This window comes from Scyliorhinus torazame, chromosome 7 (genome assembly GCF_047496885.1).
Source record: "Scyliorhinus torazame isolate Kashiwa2021f chromosome 7, sScyTor2.1, whole genome shotgun sequence".
Taxonomy (NCBI): Eukaryota; Metazoa; Chordata; class Chondrichthyes; order Carcharhiniformes; family Scyliorhinidae; genus Scyliorhinus; species Scyliorhinus torazame.
The window spans coordinates 64,813,573-64,838,178 of NC_092713.1; the positions used below are offsets into that span (position 1 = coordinate 64,813,573).

Genomic DNA, 24,606 nt, shown 5'->3' on the forward strand with positions numbered 1-24,606 from the left:
TAATGCAATATTGCTTTACTCCCACCCTCGCGTAACAAATACACAGGTTTTAGGTTTAACACGGATTACAAAAGTACATTTTTTTTAAAAAAAATAATTTTTATTAAAGGTTTTCATAAAATATCAATAACAAAATGAGAAAGAAAAAGAACCCAACAGGGTTAAGTACAAAACACAATCTAAAAAAGCAACCCCCCAAACCCCCCCCCTGTACCTAAATAACAAATTAACATTAACACCCTGTCTTAAGACAACAGGTGTATACACCCCCTCAGACCCTTCCAGTGTTAATAACATAAACAAAAATAAAGTAAACCACCCCCCCACCCCCCGAGCTGCTGCTGCCATTGACCAATGTCTATCATTCTGCCAGAAAGTCTAAGAACGGTTGCCACCGCCTAAAGAACCCTTGTACCGACCCTCTCAAGGCACATTTCACCCTCTCCAATTTAATGAACCCTGCCATATCACTGATCCAGGATTCCACGCTTGGGGGCCTCGTATCTTTCCACTGAAGGAGAATCCTTCGCCCGGTTACCAGGGACGCAAAGGCCAGAATTCCAGCCTCTTTCGCCTCCTGCACTCCCGGCTCCTCTGCCACCCCAAATATTGCGAGCCCCCAGCCCGGTTTGACCCTGGATCCTACCACCCTCGACACCGTCCTCGCTATGCCCTTCCAAAATTCCTCCAGCACTGGGCATGCCCAGAACATAAGGGTGTGATTTGCTGGGCTCCCTGAGCACCTAACACACCTGTCCTCACCCCCAAAGAACCTGCTCATCCTTGTCCCGGTCATGTGTGCCCTGTGCAGCACCTTAAACTGTATGAGGCTGAGCCTCGTGCACGAAGAGGAAGAGTTCACCCTCCCTAGGGCATCTGCCCACGTCCCCTCTTCGATCTCCTTTCCCAACTCCTCCTCCCACTTAACTTTCAACTCCAACACCGAGGCCTCCTCCTCCTCCTGCATCACCTGGTAAGTTTCCGAGATCTTCCCCACTCCCACCCACCCCCCCGAGAGCACCCTGTCCTGTACTGTGTGTGGCAGTAGCCGTGGGAATTCCACCACCTGCCGTCTGGCAAACGCCCTTACCTGTAAGCACCTGAAGGTGTTCCCCGGGGGGGAGCCCGTACTTCTCCTCCAGCTCACCCAAGCTCGCGAACTTCCCGTCCACAAACAGGTCCCCCAACTTTCATATCCCTGCCCTGTGCCACCCCGAAAACCTTCCACCTGTTCTTCCTGGGGCGAACCGGTGGTTCCCCCGTAATGGGGTCCACGCCGAGGCCCTAACTTCCCCCCCCTATGCCGCCTCCACTGCCCCCAAATTTTGAGGGCTGCCACCACCACCGGGCTCGTGGTATACCTCCTTGAAGGGAGCGGCAGTGGCGCCGTTGCCAGCGCCCCCAGACTCGTACCCACATAGGACGCCGTCTCCAGCCTCTTCCATGCAGCCCCCTCCCCCTCCATCACCTACTTGCGCACCATTGTCGCATTGGCGGCCCAGTAGTACCCACAGAGGTTGGGCAGCGCCAGCCCCCCCCCTATCTCTACTCCGCTCCAGGAACACCCTTCTCACCCTCGGAGTCCCTCGTGCCCACACAAACCCCATTATACTCCTGTTAACCCGCCTGAAAAAAGCCTTCGGGATAAACACGGGGAGGCACTGGAACAGGAACAGAAACCTTGGGAGCACCGTCATTTTGATTGACTGCACCCTACCCGCCAGGGATAGCGGCAACGCGTCCCACCTCTTGAACTCCTCCTCCATTTGCTCCACCAGCCTTGTAAAGTTAAGCCTATGCAGGGCCCCCCAGCTCCTGGCCACCTGGACCCCCAAATATCTGAAGCTCCTCTCCGCCCTTTTTAGTGGGAGCTCGCCAATCCCCCTCTCCTGGTACCCTGGCTGAACTACGAACAGCTCGCTCTTCCCCATATTGAGCTTGTACCCCGAAAAGTCCCCAAATTCCCTAAGGATCCTCATTACCTCTGGCATTCCTCCCACCGGGTCCGCCACAGACAGCAGCAGGTCGTCCACATAAAGCGACACCCTATGCTCCTCCCCACCCCGCACCAACCCCCTCCAGTTCCTCGACTCTCTCAGTGCCATAGCCAGGGGTTCAATCGCCAGTGCGAAGAGCAGGGGGGACAGGGGACACCCCTGTCTCGTCCCTCGGTGCAACCGAAAGTACTCGGACCTCCTCCTATTTGTGGCCACACTCGCCATCGGGACCTCGTACAACAGCCTAACCCACCTGATAAACCCCTCCCCAAACCCGAACCTCTTCAGCACCTCCCGCAGGTACCCCCACTCTATCCTATCGAAGGCTTTCTCAGCGTCCATCGCCACCACTATCTCCGCCTCCCCCTCCCTCGCCGGCATCATGATAACGTTCAAAAGCCTCCGCACATTCGCGTTCAACTGTCCCCCTTCACAAACCCCGTCTGGTCTTCATGGATGATCTGCGGCACACAATCCTCAATCCTCGTGGCTAAGACCTTCGCCAGCACCTTGGCATCTACATTTAGCAAGGAAATCGGTCTGTAAGACCCACATTGCAGGGGATCCTTGTCCCGCTTCAGGATCAAGGAAATCAGTGCCTGGGACATCGTCGGGGATAAAGCCCCCCCCCTCCCTTGCCTCATTGAAGGTCCTAACTAACAGCGGGCCCAACAGGTCCATATATTTTTTATAGAACTCGACCGGGAAACCGTCCGGCCCCGGTGCCTTCCCCGCCTGCATGAAACCCGCATCGTCCCAGTTCGGAGCATACACATTGACCAGTACCACCCTCTCTCCCTGCAACTTACCACTTACCATTATGTACCTACCGCCATTATCTGCCACAATGCTCGACGCCTCGAATAACACCTTCTTTCCCACCAAGATCGCCACCCCTCGATTTTTGGCATCTAGCCCCGAGTGAAACACCTGACCTACCCACCCTTTCCTCAGTCTTACCTGGTCTGCCACCTTCAGGTGTGTCTCCTGGGGCATAACCACATCCGCCTTGAGCCCCTTCAGGTGCGCGAACACGCGGGCCCGCTTAACCGGCCCATTCAGTCCCCTTACATTCCAGGTTATCAGCCGGATCAGGGGGCTACCCACCCCCCTCCCCCACCGACTAGCCATGACCCCTCCTCGGCCAGCCACGCGCCCGCACCCCACACCCGGCCCGTTCCCCACAGCGGCATACCCCCGTCTCGACCCAACCCACTCGCTCCAGCTCCTCCTTGATCTTAGCAGCAGCAACTCGATCCACCCCCCCCCCCCCACCCCCCCCCGGCTAGGACCCATCCTAGCTGGTTTACTCCCCCCATTGCACTTCTGCAAGTCAGCTGGCCCCGGCCACTCCCGCCTCCCCTTCGACTCCTCCCATTGTGTGGCACACCCTCCTCTCCCGCTCCCCATTCACAGGCTCTCCCCCTCCGTTCTAAGCGCGGGAAACAATCCTCGCTTCCCCGCCCCGGTCCCGCCCCCCCCCAGTCTTCGGCGCGGGAAAAAAATCCCGCGCTCTCCACCTACCAGGCCCCGCCACCAACCAAAACAGTGCCCAACCCGCCCCATCCACCCTCCCCAACCCGAAAGAGAAAAACACAGAGAAAAAGAAACCCAAAACAATGCAAAGGCGCCCCCCCCCCCCCCGGAACCAAAAATAGGCATAACATATCCACCGCAGTCCTCAATCGCCCATCCCGACCCTCAGTCTGTGTCCAGCTTCTCGGCCTGAACAAAGGCCCACGCCTCCTCCGGAGACTTAAAATAATGGTGCCGGTCCTTGTAGGTAACCCACAGTCGCGCCGGCTGCAACATGCCAAACTTCACCCCCTTCCTGTGCAGCACCGCCTTCGCTCGATTGTACCCGGCCCTCCTCTTCACCACCTCCGCACTCCATGCCTGATATATCCGAACCTCCCGTTCTCCCACCTGCTGCTCCTCTCCTTCTCGGCCCACCTGATCACACACTCCCGATCGATGAACCGATGGAACCGCACCAGCACCGCCCGCGGAGGCTCGTTAGCCTTGGGCCTCCTCTCCAACACTCTATGGGCCCCTTCCAGCTCCAGGGGCCCTGGAAGGATCCCGCTCCCATCAGCGAGTTTAACATAGGCCCCCACGTCCGGCCACTCCAGCCCCTCCGGGAGGCCCAGAATCTGCAGATTCTTCCGCCTCGACCGATTCTCCATCTCCTCGAACCTCTCCTGCCATTTCTTGTGGAGCGCCTCGGGCGCCTCCACCTTTATCGCCAGGACTAAGATCTCGTCCTCATTGTCAGAGATCTTTTGTTGAGCCTCTCGGATCGCCACCCCCTGGGCCGTCTGTGTCTCCAGCAGCTTATCAATAGAAGCCTTCATCGGCTCTAGCAGGTCCGTTTTAATCTCTCTGAGGCAGCGCTGGATACCCTCCTGTTGCTCCTCCGCCCACTGCCTCCACGCTGCCTGGTCTTCGCCCGCCGCCATTTTGTCCTTCTTCCCTCCCTTCTTCTGGTCCACCACCACCTTTTTTTGTCATCCCGCTCCTAGTTAAAGCCATATACTGATGGGGAGCTATTATTAACTCCTTCCCACACCGGGAAACGTTGAAAAAGTTCCCCTTGGGGGCCCTGAAAAGAGCCCAAAAGTCCGTTTTTGCAGGAGCCGCCGAATGTGCGACTTAGCTCCGCATAGCCGCAACCGGAAGTCTCGAGAGGGAATCCTTTTGGCAGTGTTCGCTTCACCAATCTGCCCCAAAATGTCTGTGGAAACTCCTGAAAAAGGTCTAAGAGCCCATTCCAGACGGGAGCTGCCGAATGCGCGACCTCCTACTCCATGGCCACCACCGGAAGCCTCGTCCCCGCTTCTTCAGTGGCCTTGGTGAGATCTTTTCACAGTTGTTCCCTCTGCTGCTAGAATTCGCCTTTGATAAAGGCCCTCAGGTCAGCTTACAGCCCTTCCCCCGCCTGCATGCTGGAAGAGGCCCTGTTTATCCTGTTGCAGCCAAATCTTTTACTGTTTCTGCCGGGTCTGGTAGCCAAAAGACATAACATTCCTGGGGGACACTGTTAGGGGAATGTTGCAGTCTTCTTGCCACACCGGGAAATGTCAAACAAATGCCGTGGGGATCCTGTAAAAGAGCCCAAAAGTCCGTTCCAAGCGGGAGCTACCGAATATGCGACCTAGCTCTGCATAGCCGCACCCGGAAGTTCACAAAAATACATTTTTAACTACAATGGTCTCATTAACACACAGTCCCTTTTAAGCACACTAGTTGATTGTGGTGAAATACACACACTCTGCTCTGAACCCAAGCTAGTGCCTGTAGATTTCTCTTCAGAATCCCCCAGATTATGATCACATGAGAATTTCCAAACTGCACTCCCAAAAACACACTTTAAAACCTCCTCTCCTAATAATGCTTTCCCTTAACGGTTTGCATTCCGAAATCTAGTCCAGCTTTTACAAATGATTCCTTTAACCCAAGCGTCCGCTCCATTTGAACAGTGAATCCAACCAGGATTTTACACCATCCCCTTTTAGGTTTCCTTTGTCTTCGCTTCTTTTACTCAAACTCCAAGATACAGTCATCGATTTCCATAGTTATTTAAGCTCATGTGTTCCAGGCTGTAGTAAAGTCTCACTCACCTGAAAATCACTTCATACATCTTTTTGGTGTCTCAGCTGTTTGCAGTTTTGTCTGTCTTTACTGAACAGTGCTCTGTTCTAGTACCTTTAACCTCAGACTTCTTGGAAACATTTCTCTAGTTTCCTTAACTAGCTGCTCTTCAGATCTCCACATTGGTTTTTGTAACTATTACTCCATGGTATGGCTTTATTTCTAGCAAAGCTGAGAGAGATGTTCCTTCTTTAGCCTTCCAAACCAACTGCTTCTAGCAGAGATGGGAGAGCAGCCTCCTCTCTCATTATCTTTCTTCAACTGCTATCAAATTAGCTAATCTAAAACTTTAAAACGTCTCTACTTGACAAGGCTCCAGTAGGTAAGCAACATCCACATGCTTATCGCTTTTATTTATTCTTCACATAGTAGCCCTCTCTAAGCACAATAGAAACATTGTTGGAACACAACTAATCCCTAAACATACAAACACCTTAGTCCAGCATGAATCTAACTATAGGTTTTACCCTTCCAGGCACAGAAATATTACCAACAGTTTATGGAATAAATAAGTCTGATATTTTAGTCATGTCTAACCATTTCTTTTCTTTTTCTCTTTCACTGACCCCACCCACCCTTACGCATTTCTTGAAAGCAATTCCCCAGATGCTGGCACTTGCATCTTTTTTAAGTGGCCATTTTAAATTTGATAAGCCTGATGGTTTGCAGGCTCTTTGATTTGAACCTGATAATATAATCACTTGGCTTTCAGAGGTGTGGGCATTCCAATGGGGCCCTCTGGACAAGCCATTTCTTTATTTCCAATCTCTGTGCAAATGTACTATGCTACATCAATGGCCTTGCATTAAAGGTATGTCAACTGAGCAATCAAAAAGGAGTTTAGAAAGATGAGGGAGGAGGGATCTCATTGAAACTTGCAGAATGCTGGGAGGCCTAGATAGAATGAATGTGGAGAAGATGTTTCCACTAGATGTTTCCACTGGGCTGGTTTAGCACAGTGGGCTAAACAGCTGGCTTGTAATGCAGAACAAGGTCAGCAGCGCGGGTTCAATTCCTGTACCGGCCTCCCCGAACAGACGCCGGAATGTGGCGACTAGACGTTTTTCACAGTAACTTCGTTGAAGCCTACTTGTGACAATAAGTGATTATTATTATTATTAGGAGAGACTAGAAACTCAGAACGCAGCCTCTGACTGAAGGGCGATCCTTTAAAACGGAGATGAGGAGAAATTTCTTCAGCTAGAAGGTGGTAAATCTGTGGAACACTGTGCTGCGGAAAGCTGTGGAGACCAAGTTACTGAGTGTCTTTAAGACCGAGATAGATAGGTTATTGATTAATAAGGGGATAAGGGGTTATGGGGAGAAGACAGGAGAATGGGGATGAGAAACATACCAACCATGATTGAATGGTGGAGCAGACTCAATGGGCCGAATGGCCTAATTCTGCTCCTACATCTTATGGTTTTATGGTAATTGTTCCAACACAAAAGCAAAATACTGCAGATGCTGGAAGTCTGAAATAACAACAGAAAATGTGAAAATACATTTCATTCTATTAATTTAAAGTACCCAATTCTTTATTTTCCAATTAAGGGGCAATTTAAAGAGACCAATTCACCTGCCCTGCACATCTTTGGGTTGTGGGGGTGAGACCCACGCAAACGGGCAGAGAATGTGAAAACTCCACAAGGACAGTAACCCGGGGTCGGGATCGGGACCTCAGTGCCGTGAGGCAGCAGTGCTAACCACTGCGCCAACATGCCATCCCTAAAATGCTGAAAATACTGAGCATCTGTGGAGAGAAATAGAGTTAACGTTTCAGATCGACCCTTCATTAGAACAGGAACATTGGACTCTCTTGCCCATTTCTAATATAATCGCTGCACCTGAAACCTTACTTTTGGCTTCTTGCCCTCTCTAGCTCTTTCATTGAGAAATGCTGGCTTGGCATTGGCTGTCTCAATTGATGTGCTTCCCTCACTCACTTTAACCTAGAATCATAGAATTTACAGTGTAGAAGGAGGCCATTCGATCCATCGAGTCTGAACTGGCCTTGAAAGAGCACCCTACCCAAGCCCACACCTCCACCCTATCACCATAACCCAGTAACCCCCACCCAACGCTTTTAGACACTAAGGGCAATTTAGCACGGCCAATCCACCTAACTTGCACATCTTTGGATTATGGGAGGAAACCGGAGCACCTGGAGGAAACCCATGTAGACTTGGGGAGAACGTGCAGACTCTGCACAGACTGACCCAAGCCGGGAATCGAACCTGGGACTCTGGAGCTGTGAAGCAACTGTGCTAGGCACTGTGCTACCGTGCTGCCCCTCTTCCTCTGAACTGGCAACATTCCATTCTCTCAGGTCCACCCCAAATATTGTCATCAAACCTGCTGACAAGGGTGGTGTCGTTGTTGCCTGGCGTGCTGACCTACCTAGCAGAGGTTGAATGCCAAATCTTCAATATTCCTCCATCTCCCCAGATCTCTAGCCCACTACCAAACATCAAGAAATTGTCCCAATTTGATGTGGGCAGTACCGTGTTGCTTGAAACTTTCAGCTTGGAACTTTGATGTTGCGACATGTTTTAGTTGATTGGTTTTCAGGTGATTTCTTTTTGAGTTTTAGGTGGACTTGTCATCTTGGAAAATTATCACGCATCCATAATTCTGTCTAGTCAGGTGACTGTTGTTAAGAGAAAAGCAAATTACCACTGATGCTGGAATCTGAAATAAAGCATAAAATGCTTGAAAGTTTCAACGGTTTACAGCATCTGTGGAGAGAGAGAACAGGGCTAACAGAGTTTCGGGTCTAGATGACTCTTGTCAAAGCTAGAGAGAACTGGAAATAGGATGAGATTTATACTGTAGTGTGGGGAGGGCATGGGGCAGTGGGCTGGATTATTAAGTGCTAGACTATTGTTAAGTGCTCTGCTTAATTAAGATCCCTGTAGCATAATTATTAATTATCACATGGAATGTTGCAGAATCAGCCTCTAGTTCAATTGAATGGATGGGGACCAGTTTAGCTCAGTTAGCTGGGCAGCTGGTTTGTGATGCAGAGTGAGGCCAACAGCCCGGGTTCAATTCCCATACTGGCAGAGGTTTTTCATGAAGGCCTCGCCTTCTCAACCTTGCCCCTCATCACCAGTCAGCTCTCCCCCCTAAAATGGCCTATGGTCTTCTGGGAACTACGGCAACATTATCTTTACCTTCTACACTGAATTAGTTTTTTGTGATGTGTTCGATGTTTTTTTTTTAAAAAACAGGCAGTTTGTTGAGCTGCTTTCATTTTCTGGGTATATCTGAATAGAAATCCACGTTAGATTGAATATACCATTAATTTCACCATATTGATGTTTGCTAAACTAGAAGGCATTTTGTCGAAACATAGATTTATAATGGGGGTTTAAAGGTACAGAAAAGCAAACTTTGTGAAAACAGCTTTCTTTCTCCTGTCAAAGGTATGTGGAACTCCAGAATACATTGCTCCTGAAGTAATATTGCGGCAGGGTTATGGGAAGCCAGTGGATTGGTGGGCCATGGGTATAATCCTGTATGAATTTCTGGTTGGATGTGTTCCTTTTTTCGGAGATACTCCAGAGGAACTGTTTGGACAAGTGATAAGTGGTAAGTTATGTTTTTGAATTTTGGTCTTGCCTTCACCCCAATTATGATGTGTGAGAAACTTTGGAGAGAAGCCGCAAATAAATCCTCTAATGCTGTATTGTTCTGAGTCCCAAAGGTTCATCTGCATTTTGCGGTGATGACACTGAAGCTGTCCGCATTCACCATCATTACTCCACTAAAACTGCCAGCAACTTCGGGATTCCACATGTGTACAGAATAACACCGAAACCTAGAAATAGCTGTCAGTGATTCTATGCTGTCCAAGAGGGTGTGCTGTTCAGGTTCTCCCAGGGTGCAGTCCCTAAGAAATCAGAACCTTTAACGCTGTTAGCCTCGCTGTAAAACCCTTGAAATGTTGCACTTTGTTGAATGAGATGTAACTGAGTTTTTAAACTGTTCATAATTACTGCTCAACACTCTCACCAGCACTGAAAAGCTAGTGTTATTTTTGTGTCAAGCTAAATTTCCCTGTTGTAATTTAAAAACAAAATTCCACAATTTTAATTGCTTTTCAGCTTTGTTTATATTTTAGCTTACATCTTAATCCGATCACAATCATTAATTTCATTATCTGAAAATTTAAATTGAAAATTATGATAATTAGTGTTGTCGCTGATCATTCTTTTGCATGATTGGCTGCTTACCCTGCTTGCAGGCATTATTGCTACTAGCACTGTTGACTTGGTGCCAGATTTAAACTCCAGCGAGGGAGGAAAAATCCACACTGGAGGTTACCAGATCTTTGCGGACAGTTAAGTGCATAGCTGCTCCACCGCTGACAGAAAAATTCAGTGGCTAGTTTTGGCCTCCCTATTTGAATCAGTTATTTACAGACAGTGCGGAAAAGGGCCAGAGCTTCAAGGAATGATGCATGACGGAAGATTGACTATATTAGGTTTTATGTCTCTGGAAAAGAGAAGACTGAGAGAGGATATGACTGAAGCATTTAGAGTTTTGAAAGGCCGGAACAAATTGGACCTGTAATAACTCGAGGCAATTCGATGTTGCAAGTAATGAACTGAAGGATTTATTGATGAAGAAGAACTGTATACACTAAGGGTTTTAATAGCACAACCGCACATGTCCACTCCTAACAACTGCCACCCTCCAGCCCTGGGTTTGCGTGTTCGCACTCCAACTGCTCCGGCCCGGCCATGTGGCCCGCGAAGAATCACCCATCAAAGGGGCCTCGCCACCACAAGATCCCAATCCGTTTTTCTGCGATGTGCAGTGTGCGTGTACTAGGTATCATATTTACAAATTAGAGGACACCAAAGGGAGACAGGAAAGTCGGGAGGAACACTTTTTTTTAACTAAAAGGCTGTAGAACAGGTTACCAGTAAGGCTCGTGGAACAATAAACCTAAATGAGTTTCACGAAGTAACTGAAGATATTCCTGTCAATAACTGGAATTCACCTGTCAATAACTGGAATTCAAAGTATTGAGGGAATACTGTGGGTGAGTGGACCAGATGAACCCATAGTTTTTTTCCTGCATCAAGCGATTACTGCGTAAACTGGGCTCAGTTTAAAATGATAGATTTCAATAATGTAAATAGGGCATATCAATCTGCTGGCCATATGTCAATAACTAGAGGAGCATGAATTTAAACTTGGACAAGAAGAACACAAGGTGATGTTAAGAGGTTATTTTTACGCAGAAGTGACATGTACCTAGAATGCTCTAGCAAAAATGTAGTAGAAACGTATTAATAATAGCCTTTGAAAGGGAAGTGGATATATAGATGAAAAATAATAAATTTAAAGCATACATTGGAAAAGAACAAGATAATCGGATCAATTGACTAATTCAGAGAATTGGCACAGGAGTGATCGGCATGTGACCACTTGTGCTGTACAATTGTATAATATTTGATTTTGAAACTAATTTTGAATTGTTTAAATTAGGCTTTCCAAATATGGAAGTATTTATTAAGATTCATATAAAATCTTCATTGGAATTTTTTTGTTTCATTGCTCAGATGAGATAGCTTGGCCGGATGGAGATGATGCATTACCACATGATGCAGAGGACCTAATCTCAAAGCTTCTTAGGCAAAATCCATTGGAACGATTAGGCGCAGGTATGATCAATGCTAGACATGCTTACGGAAGTTACTGAATTGAAACCTTAACATTTTTGGAACTTACAAAGACATAGAATTTACAGTGCAGAAGGAGGCCATTAGGCCCTTCGAGTCTGCACCGACCCTTGGAAAGAGCACCCCACACCTCCATCCCATCTCCGCAACCCAGTAACCCCACCTAACCTTTTTGGACACCAAGGGCAATTCAGCGTGGCCAATCCACCTAACCTGCACATCTTTGGACTGTGGGAGGAAACCAGAGCACCCGGAGTAAGCCCACGCAGACACTGGGAGAATGTGCAGACTCTGCACAGACAGTGACCCAAGCCGGGAATCAAACCTGGGACCGTGGAGCTGTGAAGCAACTGTGCTAACCACTGTGCTACCATGCTGCCCTTAAACCATGTATTATAGTCATGGGTAAAAGTTGATATTATTAAAATCTTCTGTGTGTGCATTTTAATTGCTACTTTCTCTCCATCTTTCTATCCTCTGCACCCTTTATCCCAATTTCTAATATTCTTTACAAGCTTGTTTTGAAATCTCAATATCACACTTTTACCTGCAAAACAATTGACTAGCTATCAGGCAGTTCTGCTCTGCAGTGTATAGTGACCTTATTTTTTGTACACTGAGAACAATTAAACTCTGTGTGCATTTTCCAGCTTATTGTATTTTTCAGTACAGGAATGGGAATAATAAATCAACTATTTTCCCCAGAAAAGCTTTTGCTTGTGGTTTGTGAGGGAGGATTGTAGGGTGATGAAATTGCCTAGCTTTGCCCTTTTATGCAAGATCAAAAGTAGTGGGCTTGAATCAACACAGAACTATGCTTTATTCTCCATAGGCAGTGTCTATGAAGTTAAGCAACATCGGTTTTTCACAGATCTCGACTGGAACAGTCTGCTTCGTCAGAAGGCTGAATTCATTCCACAGCTTGAATCAGAAGATGACACCAGTTACTTTGACAGTAAGTAGAGTTTTGAAAACGGTGGGTTGAGGTTAAAAATTAAAACAGGATGTGCTGGAAAAAATTCAGCTGGTTTGGCAGCATCTGTGGAGGGTGAAACCGAGTTAATTTCTGCCACGGGACAGGAAATTCCACCCTCCCCTGCAAGAAATCAACAGGTAATTTGCTCGTCCCTCAAATTTTCCACCTGGCTTCCGACAATTCCCACAATGGGCAGGACCAGAAAATCCCGGCCAACGCTTCCAAGTCCCAAGTCCTATGTGATTTTTCTTGGGAACTGCTTGAGGTTAAAATATCAGTATATGTGAAAGTTGTTGTTGTTACCCTGTCTTCAAAGCCAGTTTGCCATAAACCTGTCTGTATGTGGGCCCAGGGCCTTGGGTTGAACAGCTTTGTTCGATCCCAGTGCACGACAATCTATTGAGATTTAATTTTTAATAAAATATAATTATGCCAATCTTTTCTGTTTAAAATTGTACAAATGTCGCAATATTAAATTGCTGAATTCATACTCATTTTTAACACTGATATCTTTGTTGTCCTAGCTCGATCTGATAGGTACCACCATCTTGATTCTGATGAGGAAGATGACACTAATGAGGATGACCGTGTAGAAATTAAACAGTTTTCATCATGTTCACCGAGATTCAGCAAGGTAAGAACGATGTCTAGATCGTTGAACGTTAGAGATACTACTGAGTCCCTTTTCAGGGTTTGCAGTCATAAAATTCAAGAAGTTCATTTGAAACACCATAACTAATCCACGTGGTAACCAAATATGTTTTCAAAGAGAGAAATTAATGGTTTTGGTCAGAACCTGGTAGGTGAAACCTGTACCATTCAGAAAGAAACACTTAACTAGTCTTTACCCTGTTCCTAATATTTCAATTAAGTTCAATTCCTGTTTCAGGGCATCAGCACATAATCTAATCCACTACGGAAAGATCCTGGGCTAAATCCTCCAGCCACACTTTTGAAAATGGTGTCCCAGTCTCTCGCTACAATGAGGGGCACCAGCGAGTGGAGCTCCCTCTTGTAACAAACAGGGCTATGTGCCGGGAAATACGCGGCTAAACGCACTCGCTCGGGGACTTTGTTCCCTTTTGGGAAGACCACGCCCCCTATCTCAATGTTTGAGAAAAGGCACATAATTAACTTGTAAATTTATTTATGGATTGCTGATAAGGCCAGAATTTATTACCTATCCTTAATTGCCCATGATAAAAGGGTGAGAAACCTTCTTGAACCCTTGCAGTGTGTATGGTATGACTGCACCCACAGTGCTGTTAGGGACAGGTGAAAACAGATTGATGATACATTTCCAAGTCAGGATGGTGAATTACTTGGGAGGGGGTGGTGAATCTTGCACTTGGTGGTATTCCCATGCACCCACTGCCCTTGTTTCTTTAGGTGATAGTGGTTGTGGATTTTGAAGGTTCTGTTGAAAAAGCCTTCACTTGTTGCTGTCTTGCATCTCATAAATGGTGCAGACTACAGCCAAGATATGCCAGTGGTGGAGGGTGTAAATGTTTAAAGTGGTGGATGGGATACTTTGTCCTGGATGGCGCTGTGCTTCGTGAGTGTTGTTGGTATTGCACTCATCCAGACTGGTGGAGAGTATTCCATCACGTGCCTGACTTATGCCTGTAGCTGATGGGAAGACTGTGCAAAGTCAGGAGGTGAGATCCACAGAATGTTGATGGTAGGGGATTCTGCAATGCTAATCCTATTGAATGTCATCGGATGATTAGACTCTCTCTTGTTGGTGATGACCATTTCTTGGCACTTGTGTGGCACAGATACTTCCTGCTTATCAACCCAAGACAAAATGTTGTCTAGATCCTGTTGCATGGGGAAATGGATTGTTTCAGTATTTGTGCAATCATATTTCCCACATTTGATCTAATGATGTTGGGGAGATTATTGATGAACTAGCCAAGGTGGCTGGGCACAGGACATTGTCCTAAGGAACCTCTGCAGCGATATCTTGCAATAATGATGGTTGGCGTCCAGCAAACATTTCCATCTCCCATTGTGCTTAGTGAAAAGTGAAGAATGTTGCAAAAATCCAAGTTCAGGATTTTCTTTTTCTATCTTTATTGAGTTTCTGCAATTCTTAATGAAAAACTACTTTCTACTATTAGACAGAATCTATGAAAACTAATAAACATCCCCATCTTTTAGGTTTACAGTAGCATGGAACGGCTTTCACTACACGAAGAAAGGAAAACACCACCGCCAACCAAACGCAGCTTCAGTGAGGAGAAAGAGGATAGAATTGACAGATTGGATGGCCTCGGTAGCCTGAAGACCCGAGACAGGAGCTGGATAATTGGATCTCCAGAAATGTGAGTTAACTGTATTCTGTCAAATCAAGAGAGGAAGTAAAATTAGCCAGTGATGTGCTTTCCGTTCAGAATCGGAGTGTGATCAGTTCTTTCCTGTTTTTTCCTGCTTGCCAGCAATTCTGGGGTTGGGGAAAGTGAGTATTGATGGTCCACCTCAAGGATGGAGTGCACCAGCCTCTGCCGCTCCACCCTCGCAGTCCTTTCCATGTGCGCTTTGTAGGATATTATCTCCCCGCTAAGCTTCCCATAACATAGACGACGAGATAAACTCACTTTTAGCAAATTTTCTATATTCCCCAATGACGATGGACATGCGTTCACAAAATCTTTTGTCCGCTAACAATGCCGTATCCAATGTCCATGGCTGATGTTGGGAGACATCAGACTCTAGTGCCAAATCCACAAAATGTGGGGCATGGTCTGGAATCACAACCACTGAGTAACCCGCCCTCTCCAACGATGGACCACAAAAAAGGCAATACGTGACTTATCTGGTCGATATCTGGTAGACATGGGAGAAAAAAGAAAAATCTTTCTTGCCCGGGTGCAAAAAACTCCTCCCACCCCCACCATCTGTCCCATGAAAACCAACAATTCCTTTGCCACCCCTGATGGAGTCAGAGATTTGGGCTTGGATCTATCTATCCTGGGATCCAGAACATAGTTTAAGTTATCCCCAAAATTAGCTGATCCAAATCCGGGGTGGAGAGTAGCAGTTTATTATTAAAACCTGTATTTTCCCAGTTTGGGGCACAGACTTTAACCTGGATCACTGAGGTGCCTGCCAAAGACCCACAAACAATAACATGCCTACCATTGGGGTCCACCAAAATGTTAGCGGCAGAAAATGTAACTCTTTTATTGATTAGAATCGCCACGCCCCGGCCCTACCATCAAAGACCGAATGAAAAACCTGTCCCACCCACCTCTTCCGCAACCTTGTCTGGTCTCTGACCCGCAAATAAGTATCCAACAGAAACACCACATCAGCATTCAAACTTTTAAGGTGTGCAAATACCATTGAGCTATTCACTGGGACATTCAAGCCCCTGACATTCCAGGTGACCAAACAAATTAGGGCCTCCTTTACCAATTACTGCCCATCGCTTTGCTTTATGAACTGATTCAAAATTATCAGCCATTTCTGCAGCCTGTTTCGCAGTTTTAATCCTTTGCTCTTCCACATGCGTTCTCATTACTGTGGGAAGTGAATCTTTAAAGTTCTCCAAAATAAGGCTTGTCTAGCAGTTTTAATTTCTTTAGTTCTAGTTCTTTCTGTTTAGCTTTTTCCTGCATTTCTAATTGTTTCATTTGTAATTGAATTGTAGCTAATTCTAATAATTCAGGCCATTTCTCTGGTAAATTTAAATATTGTGCTATGGCTTGTATCATCTCCACCGTCCTCGCACCTTTTGGTGAGGTTAACTGCGGCTTCCCCACCAGGCTCAAATGTTTTGCTTCAGTCTCCCTTTGGTATTACTAAAACAAAACCTCATCATGAATACAGTATAACATTTTTCTAATTTCACACCTAAAAAGCTTATAATTACCCCTTAATACAACTATACAATTTCTCATTAAACAACAAGAAAAGAAACATACAGTTCTTAATCCATCTTAAAATTAGCAGGGCATAGAATAATACTTGTTTTATAAAACAGATTTAGCTCTAGTTGGAACCGCAGCAGACTCTGGCTGCATATCTTCAAATAGCTGCTGCAAGTATGTTGTTTCAGCCTGTTCCTTACTGCGCTGCTTTAAAACATTATAACTCTTTTCATTTAATTATCCGACTTGGAAAGAATTGTGGACTCAAAAGAACAGGAACAGACAATTTGGCCCTCCAAGCCTGTACTGGTCATGGTACCAACCTTTAGGGCAGCACGGTGGCGCAGTGGTTTAGCGCTGCAGTCTCACGGTGCCTAGGTTCCAGGTTCAATCCCGGCTCTGGGTCACTGTCCGTGTAGAGTTTGCAAATTCTCCCCATATTTGTATGGGTTTCACCCCCACAACACAAAGATGTGCAGGTTAGGTGGATTGGCCATGCTAAATTGCCCTTAGTGTCTAAAAAGATTGGGTGGGGTTACGGGGATAGGGTGGAGGTGTGGGCTTGGATAGGGTGCTCTTTCCAAGAGCTAATGCATACTCGATGTGCCGAATGGCCTCCTTCTGCACTATCGATCCTATGATTCTAGAAGAAATTTCAACGCCCAAATCTGTTTTTATGTGTGTGTGTATCCAAACAGGAGGTTGCTGTGATGTTAACTAAACAACATTGTTTCCCATCACACATTGGGGACTGAACGAAACACTCCGCATCATCATCAGTTGGTGGCAGTGCCAGTGTCTATTATGAGATCCCTTAAAGGCTTATGACTTTTTAAAGAATATTGAGTTTCCAGTAACTGGCTGGAAGGATCATAGGTCAAGATTTCAAGTATGAAGACTTCTAGTGTAACAAATAAACACAAAAAAAGATTGACTGAACATAATTTTTGGAAGCAATTTATACTTTATCCTACAGAAATGTTTTTTCATAGAATTTACAGTGCAGAAGGAGGCCATTCGGCCCATCGAGTCTGCACCGGATCTTAGAAAGAGCACCCTACCCAAGGTCAACACCTCCACCCTATCCCCATAACCCAGTAACTCCACCCAACACTAAGGGCAATTTTGGTCACTATTGACAAGTTATCATGGCCAATCCACCTAACCTGCACATCTTTGGACTGTGGGAGGAAACCAGAGCACCCGGAGGAAACCCACACAGACACGGGGAGGATGTGCAGACTCCGCACAGACAGTGACCCAAGCCGGAATCGAACCTGGGACCCTGGAGCTGTGAAGCAATTGTGCTATCCACAATGCTACCGTGCTGCCCAACTAACATTTTAAAACAACCAAGAATCCTCCACCGTGGTTATACTTTACTCTGTTTCTTAAGTTGCACTTCATTCTCCAGGAATCTGTCCCAAAGCTAGTCCCAGCTTCTGTTGTCTTTTCCCTTACCAGCCAGATAACTTGTATTTCCTGAACTGACTTTCACAGTGAAGGTTACCTCAAGATTCCTCCCTCTCGCCAATACTTGGCAAGCCTTCCAGTCTCACTTAGATCCTCACAAAGGTGATCTCTCCAATCTGAGTACGTGTTCCCATCCACATTCTACATGGTGAACAATAGAGCTTGGCTGCCTCCATCTCTCTGCTCTCTCAGATTCTTGCAAACTGACTTGTCTATGAGGTTCGGAGGTATCTCAAGAAAACCATGTAAGCCAATACTACAGTGGCATTCTATGGACTCTTCCCCTTTCCAAGTCCATCTCTATGGCAACATGAATTACATGCAGGTAGAAATTGGACGGTCAACTCCATTATTTATTGGAATTAAATAGACAGTTAAAAGTACAGTATAACCAATTACAAAACCTAACATTTGCAACACCTCCCTGTGAGACTTGGAGACTAACAGTCGATCCATTGTTAGCAGAGCTTCCCTGGTCATTGTTCACCGGTGTAAATATCTTGAACCTTCTTCCCACGTAGATGACCTCGGCCCTCATCTAACCTTTGACAACCAAGGAACCCGGATTTGTTATCAGGCAGAATTCAGGACAGGTCACTCTTTCATTATTCCAGTTTGCCCTAAATCAAAGACAGTTTATAAGATTTTTGTTTTGGGACTTCATTTTGATAATACAATGAGGATATATGCTCATTTAAGAGGTGTCACTGCATCACTTTATTGTACAGTCTGACACACCTCAAAGCTGATAAATGTATTTTTGTGTTGGCCAAATCTGACTTTTGATGAGGAAGGAAGAACCCAGCTTCTCCTTTGGCTAATTTTTTTCATCATGTGGAAAAATTGATTTCAAATAAGTTCACAAAATACAAAACTTAGATATGGTATCAGAAAACATGGCCATTTCAGATCTGTATTTTCTTTTTCTGACATAATAAATAAATATCGGTGCTATTCTCTTTATAACTCTCATATGGGTACGTGTCGGGCAGCACGGTAGCACCAGTGATTAGCACTGTGGCTTCACAGCGCCAGGGTCCCAGGTTCAATTCCCTGCTGGGTCACTGTCTGTGTGGAGTCTGCACGTTCTCCCCGTGTCTCCGTGGGTTTCCTCCGGGTGCTCCGGTTTCCTCCCACAATCCAAAAACGTGCAGGTTAGGTGGATTGGCCATGATAAATTGCCCTTAGTGACCAAAAAAGGTTAGGAGGGGTTATTGGGTTACGGGGATAAGGTGGAAGTGAGGGCTTAAGTGGGTCGGTGCAGACTCAATGGGCTGAATGGCCTCCTGCACTGTACGTTCTATGTCTTTAAGACAGCTGCGGAGAGACCAGTGTTTGTACAATCTTTGAAGGCCACTAAGATGTAGAAGTCTAAACTTTTCAGTGTAAAGTGTCATATATTTGATGGAGGAGAAGGCAGGTGCAATCATTTATCCTGGAAAACAGCAGCTTTTTCCAGTAACCACGACTGATGTTCTGTTACTTGGCCAGCCCAAATGACCTTGACAGTCTTATTCAATGATACATAAGCAACATCACTATATATGTACTTTTTAAACTTATTTATAGCTTCTTTTCCCCCTTTCTTCAGTATCCGAAAGCGTATGTCATTGTCAGAATCATCCCACACTGAAAGTGACTCCAGCCCTCCACTAACAGTCAGGCGCCGTTGCTCGACACTTATGGAGATGCCACGCTTTGCTATCTCTGGAGAAGATGAGGGGAAGAAGCAGCAAGCAACTCGGACGTGGGAAGATGTGTCTTTAACTATTCCAGAACAGCCTGCAGAGAGAGACCTCACAACAGAAGTGGATGGTAGTCCAGCCACACCTGCTTCGACAGTCAGTAACATCAGCAGCTCAACTTTAACTGGTAATATAGTCCTGACAAAAAAGGTTACAAAGAACAGCAGATAAGCAAATAACTTGATTTATGATTTTTTTTTTCCTGAGTTATGGGTAGCAGTGTTAAGAGATAGCATTTGATGTCCATCGGTAGTTGCCATGAGGGTATTCTGAGTCACGTTCTCCTTAAAGCCACACACCATCCCAACTTGGAATGATATTGCCGTTCCTTCAATGTTGCTAACTCAAAATTCTGGAACCTCCTTCCTAACAGCACTGTGGGTGCAGTACATGGACTGTAGCAGTTCAAGAAGACAGCTCACCATCACCTTCTCTCAAGGGCAATTAGGCATGGGCAATAAATGCTGGCCAAGCCAGCAGCACCCACATCCCATAAAATAATGTTTTTTTAACTACGTATTGTGATACTGGGGTAGCATGTGGGCCAGACTAGGTAAGGGGTGATAACCTTTCTTCCATGAAGGACACGAGTGAATCATTTACATTTTTATGACCAGCCAGAAATTTTCATGCTTGTTATATTGGTGATAATTGATAGATTACCAGATTCACTGAATTCAATTTCACAAATTGTCACAGTACGATTTGATTAATGGCCAGATTTGAACATAAATGTAAAGTCAGTAAATAAGTTCTGAATAAATCTAATGCAGTCTTTGATCCATAAATAACAGTGAAAAGCTTAATCCTGACTGAAGTATCACATAATTACCACCTATCTCTGTTTACAAGTTGATCACAAGGAATTTATATATTCCATGAAATATATCAGTATATAATATATGGTATCATAGTAGTTATGTTACTGGACTAATTACTCAAGAGGCCTGACCTAATGATTTGGAGACACAAGTTCAAATCCCACTAGAGCTGATGGGGAATTTCAATTCAATTAAATAAAAGTTTGTAATAAAAAGCCAGTATCAATAATGGTGAAACTATCAGTTGGCGTAAAATCCATTCTAGTTTCCTCATGTACTTTAGGAGCCAGTCTGGCCTATATGCGACACTAGTTCCACAGCAATGCAGTTGACACTAAACTGTTCTCTGAAATGACCTAGCAAACCATTGAGTTATGTTCAATAACGTGGGTCACCACCACCAACTTGAGGGCAATTGGGGATGGACAATAGATGTTGGCTTCACCAGCAATGCCCACATCCAATGACTGAGGACACGATTTAACAGGAAAAAAACAGAGTTCCGTTTTGGGCACGTTTAATGGGGTGTTTCTCGGTGCCTGGAGTGCCGAGAACGACCCCGCTATCAAATGGGACCCTGTTTTTTTGGGCCTCGGGGAGGAACGCCCCGCCGAGGCCGTACTTACCTCACTTCTTGCGCTGACGAGCCAGCTCATCAGTGCAGGAAGAGATCAAGGTTCCATTGTTAAACAGCGCCCTGATTTCTCGACCCCCACCGCGGCCTCCGGACCCCCCAATGCCCCAACGAGTCTGTTTAAAAAGGTCCTCAGGCCCTCCCCCTGTGCAAACTCCACATGGACAGTGACCCAGAGCCGGGATCGAACCTGGGACCTCGGCGCCGTGAGATTGCCACCGTGCTGCCCATAAATGAGGAATTTCTAGTTTGCAATCATCTCTATCAATTTTCTGTAGGAAGACCAGCTGGCTATTGTAGAGATCATGGAGGATGTAAAGTCTTGTTCTACCATCGTTCTGTCTTGTTAAACCAAAAAGGTTGTGACTTGCTGGTACTCAGATGTAGCTGTGTCTATTCATGGTTGCTCCACCACTTTGAAATGTTCGTACCCGCAGCCCAGTTGAGAACCAGTACATCAGCGAGGTTGGGATTGGAATGCTTTTGATATGTATAAATATGTATGCATTCAATATTTTATAAAGAGTGGGGAGCGTGGTCTTTGCCCCTTGATAAATTTGATTCATTAAGGAGTTACATTGATGCCTCGCCTAATCACACAGGTCACAGACCCCCTGTAGAAGGTGCTGCATCAAAATGGCTTTCTAATTACTACAGGTTCCAGTGCAAAATCCCATGGAAAGTTTGTGGGCCAGTGCACAAACCTTAGTTAGGCCACACTTAGAACATAAGAACTAGGAGCAGGAGTAGGCCATCTGGCCCCTCGAGCCTGCTCCACCATTCAGTGAGATCATGGCTGATCTTTTGTGGACTCAGCTCCACTTTCCGGCCCAAACACCATAACCCTTAAGGAATTCCATAGATTCACAACCCTTTGGGTGAAGAAGTTCCTCCTAAACTCAGTCCTAAATCTACTTCCCCTTATTTTGAGGCTATGCCCCCTAGTTCTGCTTTCACCCGCCAGTGGAAACAACCTGCCCGCATCTATCCTATCTATTCCCTTCATAATCTTCTATGTTTCTATAAGATCCCCCCTCATCCTTCTAAATTCCAACGAGTACAGTCCCAGTCTACTCAACCTCTCCTCGTAATCCAACCCCTTCAACTCTGGGATTAACCTAGTGAATCTCCTCCGCACACCCTTCAGTGCCAGTACGTCCTTTCTCAAGTAAGGAGACCAAAACTGAACACAATACTCCAGGTGTGGCCTCACTAACACCTTATACAATTGCAGCAGAACCTCCCTAGTCTTAATCTCCATCCCTCTAGCAATGAAGGACTTGGAGTATAGTGTTCAATTCTGGTCGCCACACTACCAGAAGGATGTGGAGGGTTTTGAGAGGGTGCAGAAGAGATTTACTAGAATGTTGCCTGGTATGGAGGGCATTAGCTATGAGGAGCGGTTGAATAAACTTGGTTTGTTCTCACTGGAACGACGGAGGTTGAGGGGCGACCTGATAGAGGTCTACAAAATTATGAGGGGCATAGACAGAGTGGATAGTCAGAGGCTTTTCCCCAGGGTAGAGGGGTCAATTACTAGGGGGCTTAGGTTTAAGGGGCAAGGTTTAGAGTAGATGTACAAGGCAAGTTTTTTTAAACAGAGGGTAGTGGGTGCCTGGAACCCGCTGCCGGAGGAGGTGGTGGAAGCAGGGACGATAGTGACATTTAAGGGGCATCTTGACAAATACATGAATAGGATGGGAATAGAGGGATACGGACCCAGGAAGTGTAGAAGATTGTAGTTTAGTCGGGCAGCATGGTCGGCATGGGCTTGGAGGGCCGAAGGGCCTGGTCCTGTGCTGTACTTTTCTTTGTTCTTTGCAAGTATAATGAATGGCTGATTCCATCTGTTCATTGCTGACCACAAAATACAGGCCATTATAACACGTTTTAACTTATATTCCAGCGGGCAGCTCTGCTGACCTATCTGATCAGAGATCTCGCAGCAACAGCACTGAAGGATCAGACTCCTCAACTCCAAAAGCAATCAGTGACCTTGCAGTTCGCAGAGCTCGACACAGGCTAATGTCTGGGGAATCAACAGAGAAGCGCACCTCCAGGCCGGTCAATAAAGTGATCAAATCAGCTTCTGCAACTGCCTTGTCCCTTATGATTCCTTCGGGTAAGGGCTAAAGCTGGTTTCCCTAAGTGAAACTTTGTAGACAGTTTATTGACTCTGGGAGCTGCATTTGGAACCTAATCTTTCACAAGTAATGATGCATTTGCAATGTAGCTTTTTTGAAATCTGATGAAGCAACTATTAAGCATAGATGTCTTATTATAGCATTGCTCAGGTTTTTAAATTGCTTTTTCTTGTGTACAAAAGAAATCATGGGTGTGGCGGATTGAAGATCAGGTATGCAGGCCTTGGAGGTTCAACCAAAATGGAGAGCTTTATTTAGAAGATGTTAACACTGCAGGCTATGATAGACTGCTCGTTTGGCCGTGCAAATGGCTGATGACGCCATCTCCGATGACATCACGCAATCTTTCTCTTTAAGTGCCCTTGCTCAGCTGAAAGGCTGCTTATGAGGAAAAATTAAAAACACTATGAAAAAAACATTTTGTCCCCTTTTAAATCAAAGGTCCCTGACAGAATAAACAGTATAACAGTAACAATCAATTAGCAACAAAAAGAATCAATTAACAGCAAATCAATACATCAGATGGTCACGAGGTTGTCATTCTTTTTGTGATTGTCTGCAAACCTCCGGCGTCTGCTTTTTAGTACTTCCTGCAGCCACTGGTGTCTTTGGCTTGCTGTGAGCGGAGTCGACGCGGTGATCTGAGGTTGACTCGGTGTTTGATTCGCAATTGAGGTGCTGTTTTCCCCAATTGGTTTGGTTAGTGTCAGGTTTTCAAGAAGGTCTAGGTCATCTCTTGGCAGAGCTGAATTTGAACTCTTGTCAGTTCTGCCTCTGCCAGATTGCTTCTTGTCGCCAAAAAGTAATCCACATGCCTGCTCCATATTACGTCTCAAATTTGTAAGATGTAGGAGACCAGTCCTGTCTGTGCTAAGGTGGTGGCAGGAATCCACTTTTCATTTATGGTATCATTTCTTGCCAGGATTTGACTCTGGAGAAAAACACATTTAGCCTTGTTCTCCCGCCATTTGACCTGATACTATTGTTTTTTTCTTGACGATTTTGTTTGTCATGGGTGGTTTTATTAAATTGAATGCTGTGTGTAGTTGGCATTTAACCATTAGCAATACTGGAGAAACTTGAGTTATTAGCTGCACAGTATTCCTGTGTTTGAGGAGTTGACTCAAATGTTTCGACATTGAACCTTGTTCACTGGTTACCTTTCGTGAATGTTTCATCATCTGTACAAAATGTTCTGCCAGTCGATTTGTGGCAGGGCAATAAAGAGCAGACGGGATGTGTTGAATTCTGTTTTCCTTCAAGAAGTTTATGAACTCTTGGGATATGAACTGCAGTCCATTATCGCTCACCAGTTGTTCAAGATAACTGAATCTGCTGAAGATTTCACCCAATCTCAATAGTTTTTTCCAATGACATTGACTTCATGATGGCAACTTCAGGCAATTTTGAGTGAGCATCGACCAGAATGACAAAAATGTGCCCTTTCAAAAGTCTGACGTAATCAACACATACCAATTATCAGGCCTCTTCTGACCATTCCCACCGGTGCAATGGGCTAATGGCGGCAGATTCCACACTTTTTGATTTGATTTGATTTATTATTGTCACATGTATTAGTATACAGTGAAAAGTA

At 45.6% G+C, this 24,606-nt stretch overlaps 1 protein-coding gene across 6 annotated transcripts in view; it reads left to right on the plus strand.

The window, feature by feature from the left end:
• Positions 1-24,606, plus strand: part of mast2 (microtubule associated serine/threonine kinase 2) — a 594,513-nt gene that overhangs the window by 546,364 nt on the left and 23,543 nt on the right. For all 6 annotated transcript variants that reach the window (XM_072510836.1, XM_072510837.1, XM_072510838.1 and 3 more), the window contains 7 exons: positions 9,077-9,242; positions 11,225-11,326; positions 12,177-12,299; positions 12,845-12,954; positions 14,484-14,647; positions 19,260-19,540; positions 22,775-22,990. In XM_072510836.1, coding sequence (XP_072366937.1) covers positions 9,077-9,242; positions 11,225-11,326; positions 12,177-12,299; positions 12,845-12,954; positions 14,484-14,647; positions 19,260-19,540; positions 22,775-22,990 — 1,162 coding nt within the window. The remainder of the gene's footprint in view (positions 1-9,076; positions 9,243-11,224; positions 11,327-12,176; positions 12,300-12,844; positions 12,955-14,483; positions 14,648-19,259; positions 19,541-22,774; positions 22,991-24,606) is intronic.